This window comes from Ambystoma mexicanum, chromosome 6q, assembly GCF_040938575.1.
Source record: "Ambystoma mexicanum isolate Mex_15411 chromosome 6q, UKY_AmexF1_1, whole genome shotgun sequence".
Lineage (NCBI taxonomy): Eukaryota > Metazoa > Chordata > Amphibia > Caudata > Ambystomatidae > Ambystoma > Ambystoma mexicanum.
Genome location: NC_090937.1, coordinates 1,313,200,457 through 1,313,224,498, shown reverse-complemented (window position 1 = coordinate 1,313,224,498; position 24,042 = coordinate 1,313,200,457). Strand labels below are relative to the sequence as shown.

The following is a 24,042-nucleotide window of genomic DNA, read 5'->3' as shown; positions in this document are numbered from 1 at the left end:
GTGCTTGACACCTGAGCGAGAGTTAAAAGTACCAATGTGGTGCAGGTTGTCACCTTTGAAGGACTTCCGTGGAAGAGTACAGTACAGAGGTACGCTCTGCGGAAGTGTTGTAGGTGCCCGAGGATGGGCAGAAGAGGAAGGACGAGGTGAATATCAGAGGGGTGGTGGAGGAAGAAGGCAACAGGGTGGCCGGAGAAGCAGCAGAGGCAGCTGTAGAAGTGGCAGAGGATGGAGGCGGCAGAGGAGCCACAGCAGGGAAAGAAGGAACAGCAGGAGAAGAAAGGAAATTGATAAGGCACAGGAAGCGTCTATCAAAAAGGAGGAGGTTGGTCTGAGGCTCTTGGACCAAGACGGTGCCATTTCGGTAAACATTAATGATCATCTTTGGAGGAGTGGAAGGGGGCCAGGAGGGCCTCCCACCAGGTGCCCCCATTAATGGGCGAAGAAGAAAAAGGAGAGAGAGAACCGAGACCATATGGGGGGTCCATAGGCCTGGAGAGGGAACGACAAAGAGGATTTCGGTAAGGGTCAATCTGGAGGAAGCACTGGTGTAGGTATGAGCAATAGGGAGGCCTGGGTTGGAGACCAGGGTGTCCCTTTTGAAAGGGATAGGATAGTCGATAGAAAAGCAGTTGGGTGAGACAGAGAGCACCTTAGTGGGTGCAGAGAGGAAAGGGGGAGAAATGAGGGGAGTGGGGAATCCCAAGCAGGGAGAGCGGGGAACATGGGACGGTAGCGCTGGTAAGCAGGCAGGTGGAGGCAAACAATAGGGGGGGCACAAGAGGACAGAACACAGACAGAAAATCAGATGCAACGCATAAACAAAGTCAGCCACCAAGGGAACCTAGAAGTAAGGAATGAACAGGAATGCAGGCAGTACAATGTAAGCAACCAACCCTGGAGAAACAAAAACGACAAGGAGCGGAACAATCCCCAAAGGAACCAAGAAGTAAGGATGAAAACTGCAGGAATGCATGCAATGCAATATAAGCCAACAACCGTGGAGGACAAAACGGCAAGAGCAGTACAAAAGAGATCAGGGGGAGGGAGCAAGGAAGAGGGGAGGAAAAGGTCCATAGGGAATGTGTAGAGCGCAGCGCCAAAGGTGTACGAAGCCAACCTTCATCCTTCGCTGCAGCATTTGTATCAGCTTCTATTTTGGCATGCATCTCTGATAATCTGGTAAGTCCTTCAGTGAGCGTTCCATTGTCTTCATCATTTGTTGGAACGAATGTACAGCAGGAGGACCCAATGTTGGCCCAAACTCCTACCTCCATTGCTGTCAGCAAATCTAGGACATATCTATTTTGTAGCACCATCATCCTCGCTGCTCGGAGCTCTTCCTTGATTGCATTGAACCCCTCAATGGTTGCATCAGGTCCCACCATGTAATCTGTAGCCATTTTACGTTTGTGCTGGCCTGCACTGCTGGAATGATGGATGCAAACAATATTTCTGTTCTGCTAAATAGTCTATGCCCTGGAGGTATTGCATCCAGGGACTACTCCATCTTTGATGTATAATTTCCCTGCTTCACTCTGGTTAGCTCCACAGATCTCCTCTTCCTGCTGTTAGTTCATCTTGGGAAATCCTTGTACCTTGATATCTTTCTGGGGTACGACCAGTGCTGGTGTGTTGAGGTGCACCAGTGAGAATGTCCCTCCCCAATTAGGTGGTAGCTTTACGTACGCTTTGGATCCGCAGGCTCAGTAAGTAATGATCCATCAGCACTGCTGTTCCAACTTTCATACCTGGAACTGTTACTGTCTGCTTACATTCTTTGTTTTATCCAACATTTACTATCATTCTGGAAATATAATGCTGCTCCCTTGATTGGTATTATGGGCATTAGTGCAGCTTCATTCTCTACCCCTGTCAGTAACTTTGTGCTGTTTTCCCATTCTTTTAGGCATTTGTTGTTTTCTTCTTGTACTCTTTGAAATGGAACTGTGAAGAGCGCATGTGCCTTGCTCCCCAAAACCCCTTCTTTCAAGCCGTCGGCTGTGTATACATGACTGAACACCAGAATTTATGGTCTTTCCCAGCATTCTGGTTCTCCTCCTATCTCTGCTGGCCCCCTTTTGGGATAGGGTAATTCCTTTAATGTCACTTCTCTGGTTTCCCCCTTTTGTGGACCTTCGGTTATGTATTCTATCGCCTGATCTTTTTTCCAGTAATCTTCCATCATGTCTAGAGTCTTTATATAGCTGTCTTCATATGGGAAAGTGTTTTTGGACATACATCTTAGGGTAGCTCCTTTCCCTGCAACTCTTCCTCTTGTGGTGCACAGCAACTGGTATATAAGGCATTGTACTCTTGTTGCTGGGATTTCAGTTGCCACAAACCTTCTGGAGGGACTTGTGACATAGCGGTTGAGAGAACAGACATAACTGCTCACTTCAGTGGTTTGTTTGCCTTCTTTCATCATGTGCTTGTACTACATGTTATTAGATACCCAGGCTGAATCAATTAGGTATGAATCAACCCCACCAAAATCTAGATTGACACTACACCTACTTCTTTTTATTGGTTTGGCAGTGCTTATCGCCCGACCTGACATGGTGGCCATTCCTGCCTGGACTGGGGTTACATTAGTAGGGGTCACAGCTTGTGCATCTACAACAAGTAGTCTCTGAAAAGCGATGAGAGCAAAGAGGTAGAGACATCAGAAGACACAAAATGCCACAATTACACTTTTAATAATGATACCCATCACTTACTCTGCTTCGGACTCCTGTGTAGCTCCAAAAGTGATGTTAGAGCGTGCCTGAAATTCATCAAAAATGTGTGATTATGTTGTTAATATGCTATCTTAAGCTCTGCGGGCGTAGTATTGTTCGAGCGAGTGTGATGAAGAATAGTTGCTCCCACACAACACAGATTCTGGCATCACAGAGGAGTTCTATGACAGAGGGACTTCCTTAGCGAAGTCGTGGATACATTTGGGCCAAATGAATCAGAAAGGCACAAAAAAATAAACTAGGTGGTGGTCTTCTCTCTCGTTCAGACCGTCTGACAAATAGGACAAATTGCCCCTGAAAGTTGGGAGGTCTAGATTCCTGGGAAATTATGGGACACAGAACTAACATTTTCCACTTTCACGAAGAACAGCTATGTGTAAGAAAAAGACAGTGGGCCTACCGAGGGTTGCCGCCGGACCCGTAATAATTTACCGGCACCTGACCTCCCGGTTCCACTGGTTCATTATGAGCCCGGCAGCTGGAATTTCAGGTGCCGATATATATGTTAATCCCCACTCCCATAGAGTCCAATGGGACTCTATGGGAGTGGGGACACAGAAGCAATGGCACCGTTGCTTCCGTGAAGGGTTTGCTTACCATGACCACTGGACACAACATGGTCAGACCTGTCGGACACAGCAGCTCCGGCAGCCAAACGTAGTTTGCCAGTCCGGAAACAAGGGTGCCGGTGAGTTTACTGGCACCCTTGTTTCCGGACTGGCAACATTGTAATGAGGCCCAGTGTGCCTTAATCTGGATGTGTAGGAAGTATGTTCCCTATCTGTCTTGCTCTAGGGCGGCCTGGTTTTGACTTACGAGTGGTATTTTCTTCCTCTCTCGAATCGCCCCCCTCTTCATGGCTGGGAGAGGGATCTGATCGACAGGGTTTCACGTCGCTGATGTAATTCCAGGCTTTCTTGCCCTTGATCCTTACTGATCGATCGTTGCTTCCTCCACGATATAGGGGGCGAGGAACCTGGGTTTGTACCAGGCTCGCACTAAGTTGCGCAGGACAACTGAATCACCCTGATAAAGCTGAGGTGGTTTCAAGCGATCGTTTTTCGCTTCTGGAATGTTGTCTCCTGCGTTCTTATTTCACCTCTACTGCGTGCCTGTGGTTGGCGAGAAATAAGACACACCAGCCATCAAAGAAGCAGTGTACTCATACATTTATTTTCCAAGTACATCAGATACTGGGTTTGCATCTGTTAATGCCCTAGTGGGAGGAGAGAGGGGTTGTCGCTTGCAACCTCATGTGGTGTTAAATGGTGGTCGGCCACTGGCTGATCGCTCAATGCGAACGATGCTAAGGGCAGACAATGCAACCAACTTTTATTCAGGGTTGCCTTAATCTTGGTGATCCTCTCTTTAAGCTGGCATTGAGGCATTCACACATCCTGTTCGCCTGTGGGTGATAAGCACAGGAAAACTTGTGCTGGATCCCCAGTAAAGCCATATGTGCTGGAACAATTTGTTAACAAAGTGAGGTCCATTGTCAGAACGCATGACCTGACACACGCCCCAGCATGGGAAAATCTCCCCAACCAGGAATGTTGCTGCTCTAAGAGCATCAGGGTGTGAACAGGGACCAGCCTCGATCCATCGGGGGGATGGATATACAACCACTATCATATAGCGGTAGCCTTAGCATACCTGAAGCATATTCACATAATCAACATGGATATGTTGGAATGGATCCAATGGACGAGGAATGGGTCCTCTCACTACCTCTAATGTATGCCCCGCAGTGAAGCACTTACATGTCACACAATTTTCTATAAACAGTCACATGTTCCATTCAATTGGGACAGAACTAGTTTTATACAATCTGAGCAGCAAGGACATCCTTCCCATGTGGGTAGGATGGTGTAGTTGTGTAAGTGCAGTCTATAATAATGACAGTGGCATCGCCAGTTTACCTGTGCTCTCCTGTTGCCATAGGTCATCTGATGGAGATCTAGAGCATCCCCTTTTCACCTATGATTCTTTTTCTTCCGTTGGCACACTTCCCTGTAACTCAATAATGTGTGTCACTGGTAACGCGCTGTACCCTTCTTGTAACAACATTGTGTGCAAATGAGTACGCACCTGAGATGGGGTATTGAAATCTAAAATGTCAACAAAATATGATGTGCGCTTCACTTCTGCGCCTGCCACATCATTTCCTCTGGAGACAGAGTCCTCCCCTCTTGTGTAAGCTTGGCTCTTCACAACTGCTATGCCTATTGGGAATTGAAGCGTCTCTATTAGTCTGCCCAAGAGGGGCACTTGCTGCTCCGGCGTGCCGTCGGCACATCGGAAGCCCCTCCTTAGCCAATGTGACAATCAAGAGTGGACTGTGAAAGTCTGAATACACTGTCACTGCCTGGTTCTTGCTCTGCTCTGCTGCCTGCATCAAAAAATGTGACAGTAATCGTGTGCTCACTACCACTTCAGCTGTTTCATCTGCCTTCATTTTCACTATCGCTGTCCCTGTATGTCTCGCTCCCGTGGTCTGGTCTATAATTGAAGAACTGTCAATGTAAAGCACCTCTCCCCCCCTCAAGTGGCATGTCCCTTACTCTTGGAATGTCGTCATATTGCTCCATATTTACGGTGCACTCATGCACATAGTCTCCCTCCTCTATTGGTTCGGCGACGAACGTCGCCAGGTTCACAGTCTACCTTTATGGCTGGATTCGATAATCAATTGAAGCCTACTCTTTGGTCCTTCTAGTATTGCAAAGAGAGCATGCTCACCGAAGGGTCCTGCTGTTTCCCATTGTGATACTTGCTGATTTCTCCACTGCGAAAGCAGCAACAGCTAGTGCTTGGTCACAAGGGTAATGCCCCTCATTACTGGGTCTAACTTTGCACTATAGTATGCAGTGTGCCCTCCCCTCGCTATGCCTCCTTAAGAGTGCTTAGAAGAGGCCTTGTGTATGTGCTGTAGTTAAATAACCATGCTCTGCAATAGTTAGAGACCTAGAAATTGCTGCATCGGTCTCACTGTCGTAGGTCTGGACATTCTGCGAATTGCCTCTGCCCTTTCTGGTGTCACTCTCCTCCCTTCCTGTGATATTAACTGTCCAATGTACAGCACCTCTTTCTAGCAATACTGTAATTTGGCCTTGTCTACCTTGTACTCTTCCTCTGCTAATGCTGTCAACATATGCACTGGATCTCTGACTTGCTACAGATCAAAATGTCATCAACTTACTGTATGGCGGTACTTTCCAATTGTACGTTGCCTAAATCCATCTGAAGGACCATATTAAATATAGAAGGGGACTCCGAGAACCCCTGTGGGAGCCGAGTGTGTTTCTGCTTTTTATCCTGTAGAAAATGCCACAACCCCACTGTTGCCTTTTTCACAGGGTACACTGCGGTATTACACTACGATTCTGAGAATGCCCTGTTCCACCAAGGTGCAATCATCTCATAAATGCCCTCATCCACCTTTCTCGACAAGAGATACTATTTTGCCCTTGGTAAGATTGCGCCAGCTCCTGTTTCCTTCAGCAAACCCACGTCATAGGAACTTGTGGTCAATAAGACACTGGGTACCCTTGCCAAATCTTCCTCGAGAAATGGTGGTTGTGGTGCTTTTGCAACATCGCCATTCTCTGTGGTACTTCCCTGTAGTATATTCTCAACCAATATGTGATTCTAATGTCAAAAACCACCTCGTGATCTGATCGATTGTCCTGAAACAGCTCTTTGTCGGTAACGTCAGTTAACCTGTACACTTCCTCCTCTGCAATTACTGTCCTCCAGTATCGTCCTGTGTCATCTGTCCCATGTAATGTTATCCTGTCATCCCCTACTATTACTGCCTCAAATTGTAAATGGACCCCATTCCACTGAGGCTCATCTAATGGAACTTCTGGCCTAAATATTTACTTGTTGGGTAACACCCATAGCTTTCTCTCAATTCCTGGGAGCCATGCCATCAGTACTTCTATTCCATATTGAAATAGTTCAATGTCTGCTGGCGCCCCCCCCTCTGTACCGTGTGCCCACAGTATGCCTGAATAACCTCTCTCACATTCATATAATGAAATCCTGGTGTTGAACACATTATCCCTTTGTTTGTGAATGAAATGGTCATATTGAACATACTCTGGATATCTCTCCCCATTATGCTCACTGGTGTCTGTCGAGAATACAATAGTGACACAGCTAAGTCATGTTCCCCTAGAGAGTTGAAGTTCGACTGTAAAAGGAACCAAATCTGTCACCCCAGAGAATCCCTGCGCATTCATGGCATTGCCTGACATTGGGTGTCTTCCCTCTCTAATACAGGATCTAGTTGCCCATGTGTCCACGAGAAAGGAAAAAGTCTTGTCACGTATCGTCACCCCTATAGGTGGTTCCTCTGCCAGGTTGAGTGTAATTGATAGAATTGAACACATCAGGTCCGTCTATGGACTGTCCGTTTGTTGGTATAATGACATCCCATTTTCAGTGAATGGGATGCCCCCCATGAGTCACCATCCCCCCCAGCTTCTGAATGGGAGTCAATCCTAAGGAGTCTGTAGTTGTCACTGTCCCAGCATCCTGCTGTGCTGTTTAGTGTCTGCATGGGTCTTTGTGTATGCTGTGCGGATGGTGCCTGTGGGTATGGCAGTATGGGCCCCTACATGTGTGGTGCCGGCATCATAGGTTGATAGACTTGCATATACGCATCTTGGGTCTTAGCTTGTTGCTGTGTGCGGCCTTGGGCATAATGGTCAGTTTGTTCTGCCTGGTAATGGGTTGGCATGGCATTCTTCCCCCATTCTGTGCCATCCCACCCCTGCTTCGGAACACTCAATAAATGTGCCCTTGCTGTCCACACACCCAACACGTTGGTAGCCCCCCCATTGGTCTCCGATAGCCCCATGGGATCCCCTTTGGCCCTTGTTGCATTTGATATCCATACCCCTGGGTGCTCCTCTTCTCCCTCTAAATCTTTGGTGCATGTCTCCCTACCCTGGGAAGCCTCCCCCCGCAGGCGGCTGTCTGTACTGCACATGCGGTGCACCTGCTCCTTCCGCGCTAGTCAACATCGCCCCTTACATTGTATACTTTGATAACTTCTTCTGCACTAGCTTTGCTTCCTCCTGTTTTCTGTCCTTGCGCTTCTTTTTTGTATTCTCTTGCATTAGCCTACAATAGTGTACTATAGTAAGCTGAATTTATTTATGACCACAGTTTGGCCTTAATCCCTACACATTTTTTTAGCTGCCTTTGCACTGGTTCACGTAACTCCTGACACAACATCTGATAAAATAATCCTTCTGTTTTGTCCCATGGTTCACACATCTCCAGCTTCCATTTCTCTTGAATAGCCTGAATATATTGAATGGGATCCTCCCCCTCCCCCATTTTGCATGCCATAATCGTGCTAATATCCAAGGTATCTGGGTACTGTTCCCTCAGAGCGTGCCACACAGCTGCTCGACAATTATTAAATGGCGAACCATCGTGTGCTATGTTTCGTACTGCGCCATATATCGTCTGCAACCTCCCCCGGGGATTGCTGAAAGCAAGCTCTTCAGGTCACTTACCACTAATGTCATCCCTGCTGTCAGTCTCTCTAGCTCATGTATCCACTTCCCAGCTCCTGCAGTCAACGATGGTAACTTACACCTTAGGTTGACTTTGTCCATCTACTGCCATGGTATGTATTGAGGTCGACCCACCTCTTTTCTCTAATAGTGAGCACTGAGTTAATCCCACCATGCCACTCGGTCTCCCCATGTCTTTGGGTGGTAAATGCCTGTTTTATTTCTCCCTTCTTTTGCCCCGGCAGATCTCTAAGCCGCTACGTATATGGGGTGATATTACCTGCGCTGAGCGATGTCTCCAGAATGCGACAGCCGTCCCCCTCTGTCTCACTTTAGTCTGTCCATTGCTTTATCATTTCCCTACACTGTCCCCCTATCTGGGCTTATCCCTCAGGAGTGGTGAGTCGGCCCCTCCCCTTCATGGTCCTCGCTCCCCAATAAATTGTTTGGACCCTGTGTCCCCATCAAAACTGTCAATATTTTCCTGGAAGCTAAGCCTCCTCAATACCGTGCTTCTCTGCTGATTTCCCCTTGATTGACCCATACTTACACACTCACTCCTCATAATATATATGATATGATAGGTTATGTATAACGTGCTTAATACCCAGAAGTTTGTAAGCGCGGCCCTGGGGATTCAACCTGTGTTGTTCCGTGTCATCTTGCTTCCAATGCAAGCACATTGCCGGTGAGCTATCCTCCCGGGACGATTGGGGAGATTAATCTCATCTTTGTCTATCCTTGGGGTAACCCTGCAACTCTTCCGGCTCCTCTCTCATTCCTCTCTCCCTTGTGTCTCCCTTTCCTCATCATCACTAAAACATGTTAAAACCATCTTTACTTGTGCTTCTGTTAGAGCGTGTCCCTTCTCCTGCTTGCCTCAGCGCTCCCTAAGGAGCCACTCTACCTCTAACTTCCTCTTCTTCTTCTTCTATATGCACTTGTCTTTCCCTCTCTTCTTCTGCCTTTCTCTTCGTTATGTCCTCAAGCTCTCTGTTTTTCTAGTCTCCCCTCATCTCGCTCTTGTACTTTTTTCTGTTTCTCTCTGGGCACTCTTTTGTTCTCTACTTTCTCTTCCCTTTCCCATCTTTCTACTTCTTCCATTATCGCTACCCATTCTCTGGTCTACTCTGTGACTTTGTTGACAACAACTTCTTTGTTTAAGCAATATCTGTCTGCCAACCCAATCGCTCGGTACTATGGGCTCCTGTTCCTCAAGGGTTCCCTCTTTCCCCAAGTCATTTACCTTTAACCTTGCCTGGATCTCGCTGTGCTCCTTCTCTCTGCCTCCTGTGATTTGCGTTCCCCTTTTTGCCTACTCCGCCTCGCTTTGCCCCTCCCTTTTACTATATGCCAGAAGTGCAAAAATGTGATTGGTGTACCCTCCCGCTACTCTTAATTTCCTTGCAGGGTATAATGCCTGTGTCCCTGCTGCAGATTCTTCACTCTTGAGTTGAGGAGGAGCCGCAGGTGATTCACTTTCTGCCTCTCGCTGGCTCAGCATCCACTGTTGCCGTGCCAAGTCCCCTTCCTCATCCTGAAACATCTTCCATAACTCTAATATAGGCATTCCTTTGCTTAACTTCTTTCCCTTGTAAGCCTTGTGTGTGTGTATATGTGTGTGTATGTATGTATGTATATGTGTGTGTATGTATATATATATATATATATCATGTAATTGTTGCTGAACACATTTGGAGAAGCTCCCTTCTTTTGGCCAGGGCTTTGTCGATTTGCCCTCTATGCCACGAGTCCATTCCACGGTATACTGACAGATTTTGTCCTTATATTGCAGGAGGGACTTGCACATGTGCTTTAGGGGTGTATCCCTCATGATTTTAACTGAGTACATTATATGCCAATACTTACTTGAAACTAAATCGGGAGTTCGACACATCCACAGTTCAAATATGCGGTTCACAAATATCTCTTACTGACCATAAAATCGCCACATTAATCTCAGCCTCTCCGGCTCTCGACCAATACCAGTGGTGTGTTCTGTGCACCGCCCTTCTGCAATTCTCTGCCTCAAAGGCTCAACTGACAAGGCCGTTCATGCGCTGTCCATGCTCTGCCCCAAATGCACAACCACTGTTTCAAAGCTCCATTATTGTTCACAGGCCACCGAAAGACGCTCTGCACCTCTTGTGCAATTTAAGTCCTATACAACAACCTAACTATCTGCCCCTCCAATATGTTCACTTAAACACTCCCCAACCACAACGACAAAGTTGACAGAAGAAAAAACATGTACAAAGCCATCATCCTGCCCGCCTAACAGGGAATACCAATCATTCACGTGATCTGCCTGTTCCTACAGTGTCGCCTTCTAGATAAAAAACCAGGAGAACACCTTACACTATACAGGCTAGCTTCACGTGCTAAGCTTTATTACATAGTGATACCTTCATCCATGACCCGAGCTGCAACGCCCAAACCACAGAAAATCTATCATCTTTACCCTTAAGTCAATTGTCTAAGCTGACTGCCAAAACTGATCTCCCCAAGACCGAATATTCCCTAACCACAAAGAAAAGTCAACCAACAACACTCCGTGTCACCCCTAATACTCCAACACGGACACCAATCAACACCGGTCCACCCCTTCCCGTTTTGCCTGAGTCTATACTTCCACTCCGTGATTTGTTGATGTCGTTTGGACTCAGACTCTCCCCCAACCTGCCACACTGCCTTTCCAGTCTGTTGGCTGTCCAACGGAAAGATGGCAGGAATTTCTCCAAGGTGGTACCAGAGGACCTCTTCACAGTGTGCACTCTCTGTGTACTCTCGGCTTCCGTGGGTCACATCACAGCCTTCCAGGCATGCTGTGGGATGAGACGGCTTCATTCTGAGTGATCGTAGTGAACCGTCCTCTGCTAAAAATTGAAGTATGCCATAGGAATCGGGGGTTCAGAATAACAATATCCGAATCAACAGAGTAACTCAGGCCCATCAAAACCCCCAATGCACAAACAGAAGACAAAGCCATGGGGCAAAGTTTACTGTCTTTATTTCTCCAATAGACGGGGATTGTAGAGGGAAAATAAAATTCTCCAGCAATCTCAGCTCCCGAACATGTGTCACAAGGTTTTATGTCCTAATGAAGTCACAAAATCTAGGTCCACCAACAAAAACCTACGAGGTATCCCCATTGGTTAGTTTGTACCAATCACTTAAAGAGGTCCCACATATTAATCTATCCCATTGGTTCGCCATGTCAGGTGACTCTGCCGGAGACTACCCCCAAACATGCAAAAAGGTGTCCACTACATTGTTGCAGGGTTGCAGGAAGACCATTGGCGTGTGCAACATGTTATAACATTTTACAAATGGAGCTTCTGGATTGGCTAGAGCGGGTCCTCCCAGGTGGGGGGACCCTTTTCTGGTCACAGAGCGCAATGTACCTTTTCAAAGTAATGAAAATCGGTATGGAATGCTGTGTGTTCCATATTGTTGCTACTAGTCTGATCACCTAGCATGAGAGAGTGCCTGCAGGTTGCAGTTTTGGTGTGCAACACATGATTAATTTCATTGTGCTTTGCTGGGAACAGCTTCTCTTCTCGCCACGGGTCAATGGGCATTGTCTTGTTCTGCTGGGTCCTGTGGGAAGAGACCGCAAAACCGAGCTCTTCTGTCTGTATTGATGAGGATTTTATTCTGAATTCTTGCAGGTGGCTTGCTGCCACAGGAACCAGGTATTTTCCACCCGCCCCTATCCTTGGCTTTGAACACCAGCTCTGCACCTCGTGCTGCAGGACCCATGTCTCCCCTTCCATGGATATGAGGCCTGTTTCCAGCCTCATTCACTTTAGTCACCCTACAGGTTCCCTATTTGTTTCTATAGTTTCCTAAGGTTAGTTGCAATAAAGCATATGCAAGCTCGGTCCACGTATACTTTACTGTCTTGCGTTTCTGCTTTGGCAAAAAAAGAATAGGTTCCTGGCATTATGCAAGTGTCCCCGTCCTCTACCTACAGGAGCCATAAGCATGTTTTTCATGTCTACAAGTAATATAAACTAGTGTATGTCTCTGTTACTTCATACATGAGTGCAGATTTGCTTCATGACTAACGTCGCTATGTCGTGATGTCTTTAATGACGCCTTTGATGCTCGGGTTTGCTGTCAGTGAACCTGGTCCATTGATGAGACCCCTGTCTCTTCGAACCCATCAACTGGATACAATTTAACTGATTGTCTGAGAGAATGTCTCTTGTCATATCGTTGGTACATCGGTGCACCTGTTGGCTGGCCGAATGACGAGTTACACCTTGCATTCTTCATTCTGCGGGTTGACATTCGCATTGAGGACATGAGGGCCATTCCAGGGACCCTCTCTTCAACATGCATGGCTCCATATGTCAGGTTTTAAGCCAGGGACTCAATCAAGTTTACTAGATAAGCCAGTGGAGGAATCCTGTCTATTTAGAAAAACGGTGGACGAGGCTCTTGCGAAAGCAAAAAAGGAGCATGAGATGATCAAGAGTCTAAGCCAAATAACAGGGAAAACCTTTCAGCAGAGAAAGGCCCTTTGAGGACATTCATCCAGCCAACCTAGAAGTCACTATAACTACCCATCAGGAGGAGGTACCTGGCTCCCTAGTTTGGCAACTACAAAGTTCAGGATTCAGAAGAGCCCAATGACACCAAAAATGAGGCAGGCCCTCGTTAGAGGACAATCCCCTGTCGGGTTAGGGAGTGGATGGATGCACACACAAATTTATTCACAAGTGCTGGTCCCCTCTCATGTTACCCCCATAGGGGGTCGAATAGTATCTTGCACCCATGCATGGGAGAGGATAACATCAGAAGAGTGGGTACTTAGTACATTCAGGGAGGGGTGCTGCATAGAGGTGATAACCAAGCCTTGTGACCTTCCACCAAGAAACAGGCGGATGCCCGTAAGAAAATCTGCCACTTCACCCGGAAAAATGTAAAGCTCTCATTTTAAAGGAGCAATAGAACAAGTGCCTCAGAAACAGATAAATAAGGACATTTATTATTTATACGTGCTGCTTCCCAAAAAGACGAAACAAAAAGGCTTGTACTAGACCTAGGCCAGCAAAGAAATATGTTAAACCCCAAAAATGCATGACTCCCCTGCCCCCCCCCCCCCCGAGAGTAAGTCATCCCATTATATTTTCATATTTGATATGAAAAATGTATACTTTCAAATTTCAATGTTCGCAGGTCATCACAATTATCTCCACTTCAAAATAGATAAGAGATTTCAAATTCAAGGTGCTCCTTTTTGGAATTACATCCTTACCTCATGTATTCACTGAGGTGCGCCCAGTTGTTGCAGCACATCTGCGCCGCTAAGCCATTCCAGGTTATCCTTATCGGGATGATTGGCTGATAACAAGTGTGCAAGAGTGTCTCCAACATTCACAGGAGACGAGTAGTCCGCTCCACAGCAAGAACAAATCTAGCTTTGTCCCAAGTCAAAAACAAAGGTTTTCTAGGAGCAGCTCTAGACACTCAAAAGGCAATGGCTTGCTCATCTCTAGAAAGAGTGCAAACACAAATCCCACATTACTCAGCGGGTCATAATACAACAGTTAGAAAGGTAATGAAACTCCTCCATGATGGCATTGTGCATCTTTTTCATCTTGCCAGCTCTCCTCAATATGCAACCAATACAACAGTAGCTGGCAGAACACTTCAGAAAGCAATCGAGTGCGACTATCTAGTGGTGGTATCGCAAGAAATGGTAAAAAGCCTGAAATGGTAGTCGGAAATTGAAAGGGAGACCTTTTCAAACACTGCCAGCACCAGTCGCAATTACATCAGATGCATCACTGACATGTTAGGAGGCACATCGCTAACACCTCACGGTTCAGGGAAACATAAATTAATTGGAGCTACTAGCAATCAAAATAGTAATTTGCTCTTTGCAAAACATCCTAACAGGAAAGTACATCCTCATCAACACAGACAATACTACGGCCATGTTTAACATCAACAAACAGGGCAGCACACATACAAAAGCACTGTCTGCGCTTGCACAAAGCATTTGACACTGATGCATTCAAAGGAGCATTTAGATTCAAGCACAACATGTTTCAGGGGAAAATAATTATTTTGTGAACAGCTTGAGCAGGGTTCTGGTAACAGAACATGTGTTGGAACTCAACACCAGTACACTCAAACAGAGTTTTGCAGCATGGAGCTATGTGTCAACAGCAGAAAACAAAAACTTCACAAGCTTTGCATCCAGGTACCCAGGACAAGGGGACCTTAGGTAATGCACTATGGCTGAGCTAATTAAGGATATTTGGTTAACTTCCCACCTCCTGCCCCCCTTAACCCCCCCCCCCGACACCTGTGCTCCTAAAGGCAGTCCAGACACTACACCAAGAACACCGAACAGTGATACTTGTTAGGAAAGATTTTGTTTTTGGTCCCTTCCCTCGATAGACATCTAACTTTTTGATGTGGTTTTATTCTGTTCTGACTTTTTGAGACAGGTTAAGTCTTTTTATTTCACTTGCCTTTCTAAGCTCATCTGTTCTGTTTTGGGGACACTGATCAGTCCTATGACTATCATGGCAGGAGAACTTTGTTGTCTATTGAAAAATTCTCTGTTTTTCCTGCACACCTTACCTTACAGTGTAGTGCACTAGGGACACTTTATATTTCCAAGAAAGGCTGGTGGCAGCAGATACTGTTATGCCATGTTTGCTTTTATTGTCTTGTGCACTTTTGCATTTTACCACATAAGGCCAAATAGAGTACCATATACTCTTCCTTCAGTTGCATTATATTTGTTTTCTTACCTGGTTCTTTTTATTCACTTGCTTAGTTATCCTACAGTATTTTGAAACTGAACCCCTTGGTTTCTAAACATAAAGTGTTAGTGCTCTTAGCCGAGTACACTAAGGCGAATGTGTATATAATAGTAGTGAATGTTTTAGTGTTGCTTACCTGTTGTTTTTTTTATTGCTAAGAGGTTGTCTGATGCCTAACTAAATAACTGTATTGTTATACATTCTGCCTAACGTGTATCATTAAGAGCCCTTCACCACTCCAACACTTCCTAAGTCTAAGCCGTTCTGTTCAGTTACACCACCCAGATAGTTTGGCTAGACATTAGTGTCTTTTCCGGTTCAAGGAGGAGGGCCTCTGTGTGGGTGGACCTCCTATCTCCTTGCCGAAAACAGGCCCACCTCTTAAGAAGCAAGGGCACGTTTGTACATAAAGCTTTATTGTATATAAATAGCTGGGAGGGGCTAGATGGTGCTATAGAGTCAAAACTAGTCCGATTCTCTCTGAACCACACAAAGTCTACACCTTAGACATTTTGTAACATTTAAAACACTGCCACATATTTTATCACAGTGAACCCCCAAACATGATTGATAAATCCTATACAAAAAAATCTAATCCCACATTCTCATTGGATACATTCATTTAATCCTCGACTCCTTTTAACACATATTTGCATGAACTCATATTAACAGCACATCCCTTTTCGGGATCTTTCCATAGTAGGACATGACATCATCACATGGTTACATATTCACGCACAACAATCCTAATTTATTACAGGTACCATCTGGTTGAGGACCTCGGGATGCACGTGGCTTTACAAGGACACTATCAATACGAGGAGGGAGAGAAGCAAACAGGTTCCCTCTGAACCAATGTTGGCCATCTTATCCGCCCAGATTTGCTGGCGTCCCTGGGATCTCCCATTTCACGCTAATCTAGAAGAGCTATCGTTTCAGCACGCATGGCCTCTGGCCATATCCTGTTCATTGCTGAGAACCTGATTGCCACCCATAAACCATTGACCAACTCTGCCCTTAAGCATCCCTTTGCACCAGGTTTATTACCTGTCCCTAAGTCAGCCGGACTTCCTTAGTTACTGTCTAGCAACTCCCATGTACTTGGTACTTGGAAAGATTACATCTCCTCCACAAAAGCAAATAGTTGTAAAAATCTTGCCTGGCCGCAACTGACCATTTGATGTTATTGCAGCTGCCCAAATGCAGTTAGCAGCCTTCCTCCAGCCTTCAACCTTGATCAATAGGCTTCCAAGGTCACACAGAGTTTATCTTGCAACCCCAGGTTTCTGCAGCCTACACAACCCCCAACTATGATGGGACCTGCAGTATACAGATTTGGGTTTTCATCATGTACCCCTTGTTGCCCAAATATTCCAAACACATTTCCCTGAAAACTCTCATATATTTGCCTGTGCATGTATGTTCAAGACTCTCGTGTCCCCTCACAGTGGCTGCTCCATCGCCAAATCTCTTTTCTCTAACATGCGCATATGAAGCTCCTCGCTTCCCATCTTTTAGATGCTACGTGGCATGTCACGTGACTACATTTTGTTCACATTATATCAGCAGACTTGTCATGTTGCTACGATCATGCAAATCTAAAATGTATGAACTATACACAAAGTAACCCTAATAGTAACACTCATCCCATTCTTATTAACTCCCCTGGATCCATGCTAAATCGCAACATCACTCTAGCATTGTGTCTACCCGAGTCAACAATACGGCGTGCATAATACAAACTCTTCTTTGCCATTGAACCCATTATCGACCACCCCAACACATCTCAGAATCTGTCCAGAGGTTTGATTCGGAAAACTGATCTTAAGAAAACTTGTTGCTTTCCACCTACTGAGCATAATTATAACTGTTGTTTTATAACCAGAGATTGGTTTCTAAGCGTGGGATCGGAATTCGAACGTGTGTTGCCGCGCATTGCCTTGCTATCCAAGATAGAACGTGTTGCCCCTGAGCTATCCCCCCTAACATCTCTATGCACACCAATCAAACTTCATCCTTTGCACAATTTTCTCACTTAAAAACACCCATCGATAACCCATCTTAACTTCGAAATCACCAACTTAACAGCCTGGCTCCTCAGATCATAACATTCTGAAAATTACAGCTACCCACATGAAGCAAGGAGATCTTGTATGAAGCAAGAAAATCAAACACAAGACATAGGGCCTAATTACAAGTTTGGCATGTTGGGAAAAAGTGGTGGGTATTCTGTTATTGCCACTTTTTGGGGCAGTAACGGAATTACCACAATTTTGACCACACCTCCAAAGGAAAATTACTGGTGGATTTACCACCAGTGGAATTACCAAATGGTAAATACACCGATCGTTGGAGGAAAAGTGGCAGATTCTCCTCCAGCAGAAATTGTGTAGGTGGTAAATACTCCGAAAATCCCAATGGAGTCTAGAGGACTCCAAAAATGGGGCGTTACCACCACTTGTAATCCTGTGGTAACCCTGCAGGACCGACCAAGTAATGGTAATCGAGGATGGCGGTAATTCTGCAGGGTTATGATTATATCAAATAACAATGTTGGCAGAATTCCTGGACTGATGATGGGCAGAGTGTGTGAAAATTCAGAACTCTATGGAATTTGTGGGGTAAACACACCCACACACGCACAAACACACACATAACCATTTTAGATTCGTTTTCTAAAGCACAAATTCATGTGTACTAGAAATTATTTTGCTCTTAATAAAAACGCATCAGCTACCTATATTTGTTAATTCTAATTTATTGAAACTGTAAACACAGAAAGCAAAGAAGAAGAAAAAGAAAAAGGCTAGTGAAGATCAAGAGGAACCTGCTGAGGAGTCTGAGCCTGTAGAGGAGCGAGTTAAACCAAGCCCTCCAGAGCAGATCGACAGACGGGAGGTTGAGGTGCAAGTGCTCGAGAAAGCATCAAACATCAGACGAAAACCAGGAGAACCTATCTTAATCCCAGAAATGACCCTGACCGGAGTTGTGACCCCAAATGAGCAATGTCCAAGGTAAGCTATGGCAGTGAGTTTCATGTGATCCAGTCATCTCTTTGGGGGGGCTTCTATTCCATCTTTTTTTATGGAAATGTGGTCAAATACTGGTCTTCATAGCAACTGTCTCTGCCTGATATTTATGTTTGGTGTGCTAGACATATGTCTACTAGATTCAAAGATTTAATAATGTCAGCAGTGATTAACATCTGTCCTTTCTGGACACTCTCCCAAGCTCCTGGCTATGATTTGTGTCTAACTTTAAGTCGGTGCCCCATTGTTGTCCCAGTGTTCCATATTTTTTAGTATGAGTGCATGTACTATTCCTCAGCAAGTCAATTCCCTAGTGGTAGCTGTGCTCAAGCAGTGAAGGCCAGCTCTTAGGCTAGAAGCATGGAGACAGAAGTACAGGGTTACACAATGTTTTAAATAACCAAAGGTCAACATAGAGATAATGAAAAAGTCCTATTCTTGACTTTCTGTTGCAGGAAAAAAAATACGTTGCTAAATGTACAATTATGAGATATTGAGAAAGTCATTAGGTGTGTCCTTAACACATTAACCCTAATGATACAGTTTTCCGTTGGGGCATCACAAGTGACTTGTTGATACAACAATGTCTTCCAAGAGATACAGGGGAGGTGAGGCCACCATTCATAGTGTCCTTGATGGCTCGGCCACCGATGTGCTTCATAACTGTCATCCACTTAATCTAGTTCCTGTATGGCTCATTTTAAGATTCCTCTGTCCTTTCAGACTTCCAAAGGGCACTAAGTTCCAGCTAGATCAAGGGAACAGAACGCTGTACAAGGCCTCTTACTGAAGACATCCAGTTTCCACTGTCACTGGCAATGCATTGCCATCTGAAAAGAAGATAGCAGGTCAGGCAGAGTTTACCACTATTCAACCTCTGTTTTCATCATTCTTGGGAAATCGTGACCAGGTTTGACTAGGAATAAACACACATTCAAATGTTTTGAGTATCTTACTGGGCTTTTGCTAAGGTATGGATTGAAGGGTGATTGAGACCTCCATCAAGCATACGGCCATATCTAATTGTGGCAGCAGCAGCTCTCTAAGGCAGACAGTGACCTTTCCACCCTACTTGCATCCACTTCACAAAGCATCCATCTCCCTCCCTCAGGTATTGGATGTCTCCTGATCTTCATGCCTCGATCCTGCACTGTGTTCAAAATATGACTCTTCTGCTCTGCTTTCAATTAGCTGTTTGATTCCACACCCTCTCCCACCTGATGCCAAAATGTAACTTTCCTTGGTTTTCTCTAAGTTTTCGGTATTGTTTTGCATCCTGCAAGTATTGTGTAGTTAAGTTAGCACACACAAATAAGAGCTGTTGATAGACAGCAATAATCAGTCACAATTTACTGATAAAAATGCACTGACAAATTTCCCATACTTGTACTGCGCTCCCCAAGGGCGTTCAACCTACAGCACGTTGGGACCATAACAATGGTGAAAGGTGCTTTATTAATTTCCATTACATTACCTAAAGTGGCCAATGGGGAAACCCCAAAATCGTATGCATTACTGCACTGTGTCTTGGTTAGTGTTAAGATGGATTTACAAAATATACCCTAGGGTGGATTTTGGCAGGCCAACCTATTATGGAGAACAGGAAAGGAACTGAAGTCTAGACAAACCCAATCAAGGTAGGTACAGAGCAGCAATGTTTAGACTCTGGAGCGGTGTGAGAGTGGTCTAGGGCTACAATGACGCACACGCACAGAGCAATCCAATAATTCTGTTAGACAGGTAAGTGCAACAATAAACAATGATTTATTAGGCCTTTTAAATATACACTAAGCAATGAAACGCCTAGATACATATTGTTACACAACTACTATAAAATACAAATATACACTCACTCCTGTAAGAAGATAGAAAAGCATTTGATTCAAAACCAGTGCAATACAGGTAAGTAATCAGATGTATAAAACACAGTAGGACCACTCACGAGCAATAATACAATTGTTCCCTTATACTTAGTAAGTTCAGCCCTGTGATGGATGCGGGACTAGTACCCAAACGAGGATACACTTTTCAGGTAGGTTTACTAGTGGATTTGGACGTTGCCAATGGTTGCGATTCAGTGTTTGATTTTTAAGGAAAGTTCTGGTAAGTAGCTCTCTGTCTCACTACACTAGGAAAGGCATAGGAGGAAATCCTTGACTAGACCACCACTGATCTAAGTCAGATCTAAGTCAGAAAAGAGAAAGAGAGAGAGAGGACTTTATACCCATGTACCCTTTGGAGGCTAGGGGGAAGGAGCAGGTATGTTAACGTATCCCCTCTACTCCAATTTCTCCAGAGACCACTTCAGAACTTGTATTCTGTTGGGGACATGTTCTTCTGCGCTTCGGTCAGTCAGTGGAGGTCCAGGGGTCACATGTGCAGAGAAAAGTTTCGGACAAGGGATTTATTTTTGGTCATTCACAGTACCTGTATTATGGTTCCAGAGACTGATCAGCTGATCATGCTTGTCACAAAAGGACGAAGACTTCTGCAGAGCAGGCAACCTCATGAGCCCTACAGGGAGCAAAGAAGATGGATTGCAACCTAATTCATCATGGTCAGGCTACGACTGGCGATCTTTGGTTGGTAGACAAAGAAGCGGGCCTCCAATTTCCAAGGATGCTCTGGAAACGGCTACAACTGCAGCGAGGGAGATGGTCAGTCCACTAGATAGTCCAGGAACACTTCTGAAGGCTCAGCAAGAACATATCTCCTCGAGCAGGGGTCAAGACTGGTTGATAATCCACTGGTCATGAGGTTGTAGCCCTGACGAGGGGCTTCTTGAGATCACAACAGAGGAGCTGGGCTTCACCAGGACTTGGCTGGAGGCAATTCTTGTTAGCAGCAATTGTCATCCTTTGGTCATCAGTGGGGGACATACTTCTTCATTAGGGCCTTGGCTCCAATGATGATCTTTTGAATGGCTGCGGGAGTCCTCAATTTATCCAAGATTTGGACTGGAAGCTCACCCAGGTCCACCAATTGTAAGGATCTGCACCATTTAAAGTGGCAGTGGCTATCCATCATGGCTAGCCATTGCCCACAAATTCTGCCCAGCAACAGACAGCATGTGGCCTGGATGTGGACAGGGACCAGACGTCCCAGCCCCCACATCCGGCCACACACACTGCCATTTTGCTCAAGAAAGCAGAACCTTTCCCCAGGAAAGGGCATTCCATGTATGGCAATTCCAGCGTCCCAAGATAAAGATGGCCAAAGACAAAAAGTCAAAAGCATGGTTGATAAATATCCATTGCTATCAGCCCATCAAAGCAGCCTGATCACACTTCACTTTAAGGGGATGTGTGTAGCTTTAAAAATACAAGCAATTCACTAATGTAGACATAGGGCCTCATTACGTGGTACCAGCGGGTTGCTGCCAACCATGTAACACCAATTCCACCGCCTGATATCCCAGTAACATCGGGATATCACAGTGGCGGCAAAACGGTAAATTCCCATTTCCATGGAGTCCTAAGCGACCCCATGGGAATGTGGACACTGAAGCACCAGCACCTTTGGTCACGTGCCGGTGCTTCGGTGAGAGACATGCCGGTAGGGGCCTGATTTGCCAGCAGGCTAGGCCTGCCGGGGGATCTGTTGCCCCTAACGGCATTCTCGTAGTATGCTGATCCAGAATGGGTGCTGGTGCGTTGCTACCGGCACCCTTATTGCCAGACTGCCATACTTGTAATAAGGCCCATAGTCTCCCAGTACCGATAGTCTTATGGATGGATCAGTTTCCTCATAAGAATGAGCAAAAAGCAGGGGAAGTAAAGCAGAAGGCACTACTTGCCTCCAAAAAGCTAGGCTAGCATTCAAAACGAAGCAAAAAGACAGGATGTCTCAAGTCAATGGAAGGAGAGCAGCAAAAATGATGTGGGGCAAGCAGGGGCTTGAGCTAAAAATGTGAGCTTCGCCACAGCTATGTTAATGTTGTTATTCTAGCTGATGGGCCTGAGGTAAATGTGTGAGGGGGTTTGTGTTTATAGTGTAATTTGTTTGGAGATTTAAGAGAGTAGGTGGTTAGTCTGGGATAAAAAGGGGCACAATGGAAGGTGCTTGGAATTGGGGGGTTGTTGGACACCAGCTGAGAGCAGTTAATTGGCACTAATCCTGTAAATTGTTTAGGTCAGTAAGCTGTATGTGATAGATGAAAAATATAGAGGGACAGGAGAAATCGACCCATTGGATTTCTCCCTTCCACCCATTAGTGTATGTATGGGTCCACTTCTGCTGGCTAGGAGAAGGACAAGGAGAGCAGAGGTTTCGTAATGTGATTTACCCAGACTTGTACTAGGCCGTGGCTCAGTGCTTCTCCAAACATTAGTTGAAAGCTAAGAGCTGCTTCACATAAATACATCATGGCCAAACTTGGTTTTCCAAAGACACAGGAGAACGAAATATGGTTTAAAATGTTAATTTCAGCTTCAAAGATTTAAATTAGAACTTGCAAGAAATGGTAAGAAGCCAGTAATGTTAGGACCTGAATGCTATTGTCTTTGTAATAGATTCCTTCGTCCCGCAGATTCCTCATTTTAAATATTCTATCTCCATGGTCAGCTGTTTTTGGAAACTATTTCTGCCACCACGATGTACAGCACCGCTGTCCACCAGCACTCACATGACAGACATGACATTGGGGCCTTTATATAGAGTCATTGCGCCCCATTATCTCAGCACCGTTTTTCTGCACACTCAGTAGTCTTCTGGAACGCCATCTAGCCTTTTGGATGTTTCTACTGCATCATGTCTAATCCTACAAAGGTAATAGGTGTCAAGCCCTGCTCGGACAGGAGTCCATGTCAGATACCCACATAGTGGTCCTCTAATGCTTTGGTGAGACCCACATGCAGCTTCCGACGATCGTTCCGCTAAGCTCTTCCCCTAATTCCACCAAGGTGATTAGAAGACAATTCAGCACTCAGAGGTCAAGAAGATTGGGGTATGGGAGCCAGTGGAATGTTGTCCATTTCAGAAGGACAAGAAAAAGAAGCATAGGAGGATGTTGCATTATCCAGGTGACTCTTCCAGGCATCATTCTTTAACTTTCTCCAATAAGTGGTCATCACTCACACTCCAGAGATACATCAGAGGATGTACCTCCTTTAATGTAGATATTGTTCCTCATTAAATCTTCTACTTCTGAGGAGTGGGAGACATGTAGGCAGCAGATGCTTAACATCTTTACCAAGACCCTGGCCCCAATGCCGGTAGCATCATCAGTACCCACTGTTCTTGTTGCAGCCGTCAATTATACGTCTTTGGACTTCAAACCTCATGCCTACTTGTTTGGTTCCAGCTACAGCAGTAGACACCCCTCCACCCTGGTGCCATGCGTCTATGCTTTTGGGGTTTGAGACCTCAACACCAGGACCCCTCACCTCAGCACTGGCTGGTGCAATTTGTGCTGGTGCTTTTCTGGAATATACCCACCATTCATGGGAAAAGCAACTCTAAAAGATGACAAAATGCATCAGGCAGCATTGCAATTAGAGCTGTTAATGCTACCTGCGCCTTACCAGACCACATGTACAGTCTGTGGAGGGTGATATCTGGGGTAGCCGAGAACTCGCAGACTAAAGAGACAAAGGATGGTTTCATCACTCTTGTGGGTGATGTAAAGGATGCTGCATGCCAGATCCTATAGTCGGGCCTTGACACAGCCAATTGTGTGGCACGTATGATGGACACTGGGTCAATTCTGCAGAAACATTCCTGGATGATGAGCACAGGATTCAATCCAGGTATCTAATCAAAACCTCTGAATTGGCTCTTTGATGGTAACAACCTGTTTGGGGCAAAATTCCTTGCAGAAGGTTTCCCGTGCAACTACCAAGCCCCTTGGCCTTGAGTGGTCATGCTGCAATTTGTGCCTTCTCTTTTACCTACCATGCAGAAGTCGGGAGCCCATGGGCAAGCGTCCACAGCATTGTTTCCTAACTTCTTACCT

The 24,042-nt window shown here is 45.5% G+C and overlaps 1 protein-coding gene across 2 annotated transcripts in view; it reads left to right on the top strand.

Moving 5' to 3' along the window:
- Positions 1-24,042, top strand: part of CC2D2A (coiled-coil and C2 domain containing 2A) — a 1,164,962-nt gene that overhangs the window by 541,016 nt on the left and 599,904 nt on the right. For both annotated transcript variants that reach the window (XM_069631936.1, XM_069631935.1), the window contains exon 15: positions 17,839-18,074. In XM_069631936.1, the coding sequence (XP_069488037.1) occupies positions 17,839-18,074 (236 nt within the window). The remainder of the gene's footprint in view (positions 1-17,838; positions 18,075-24,042) is intronic.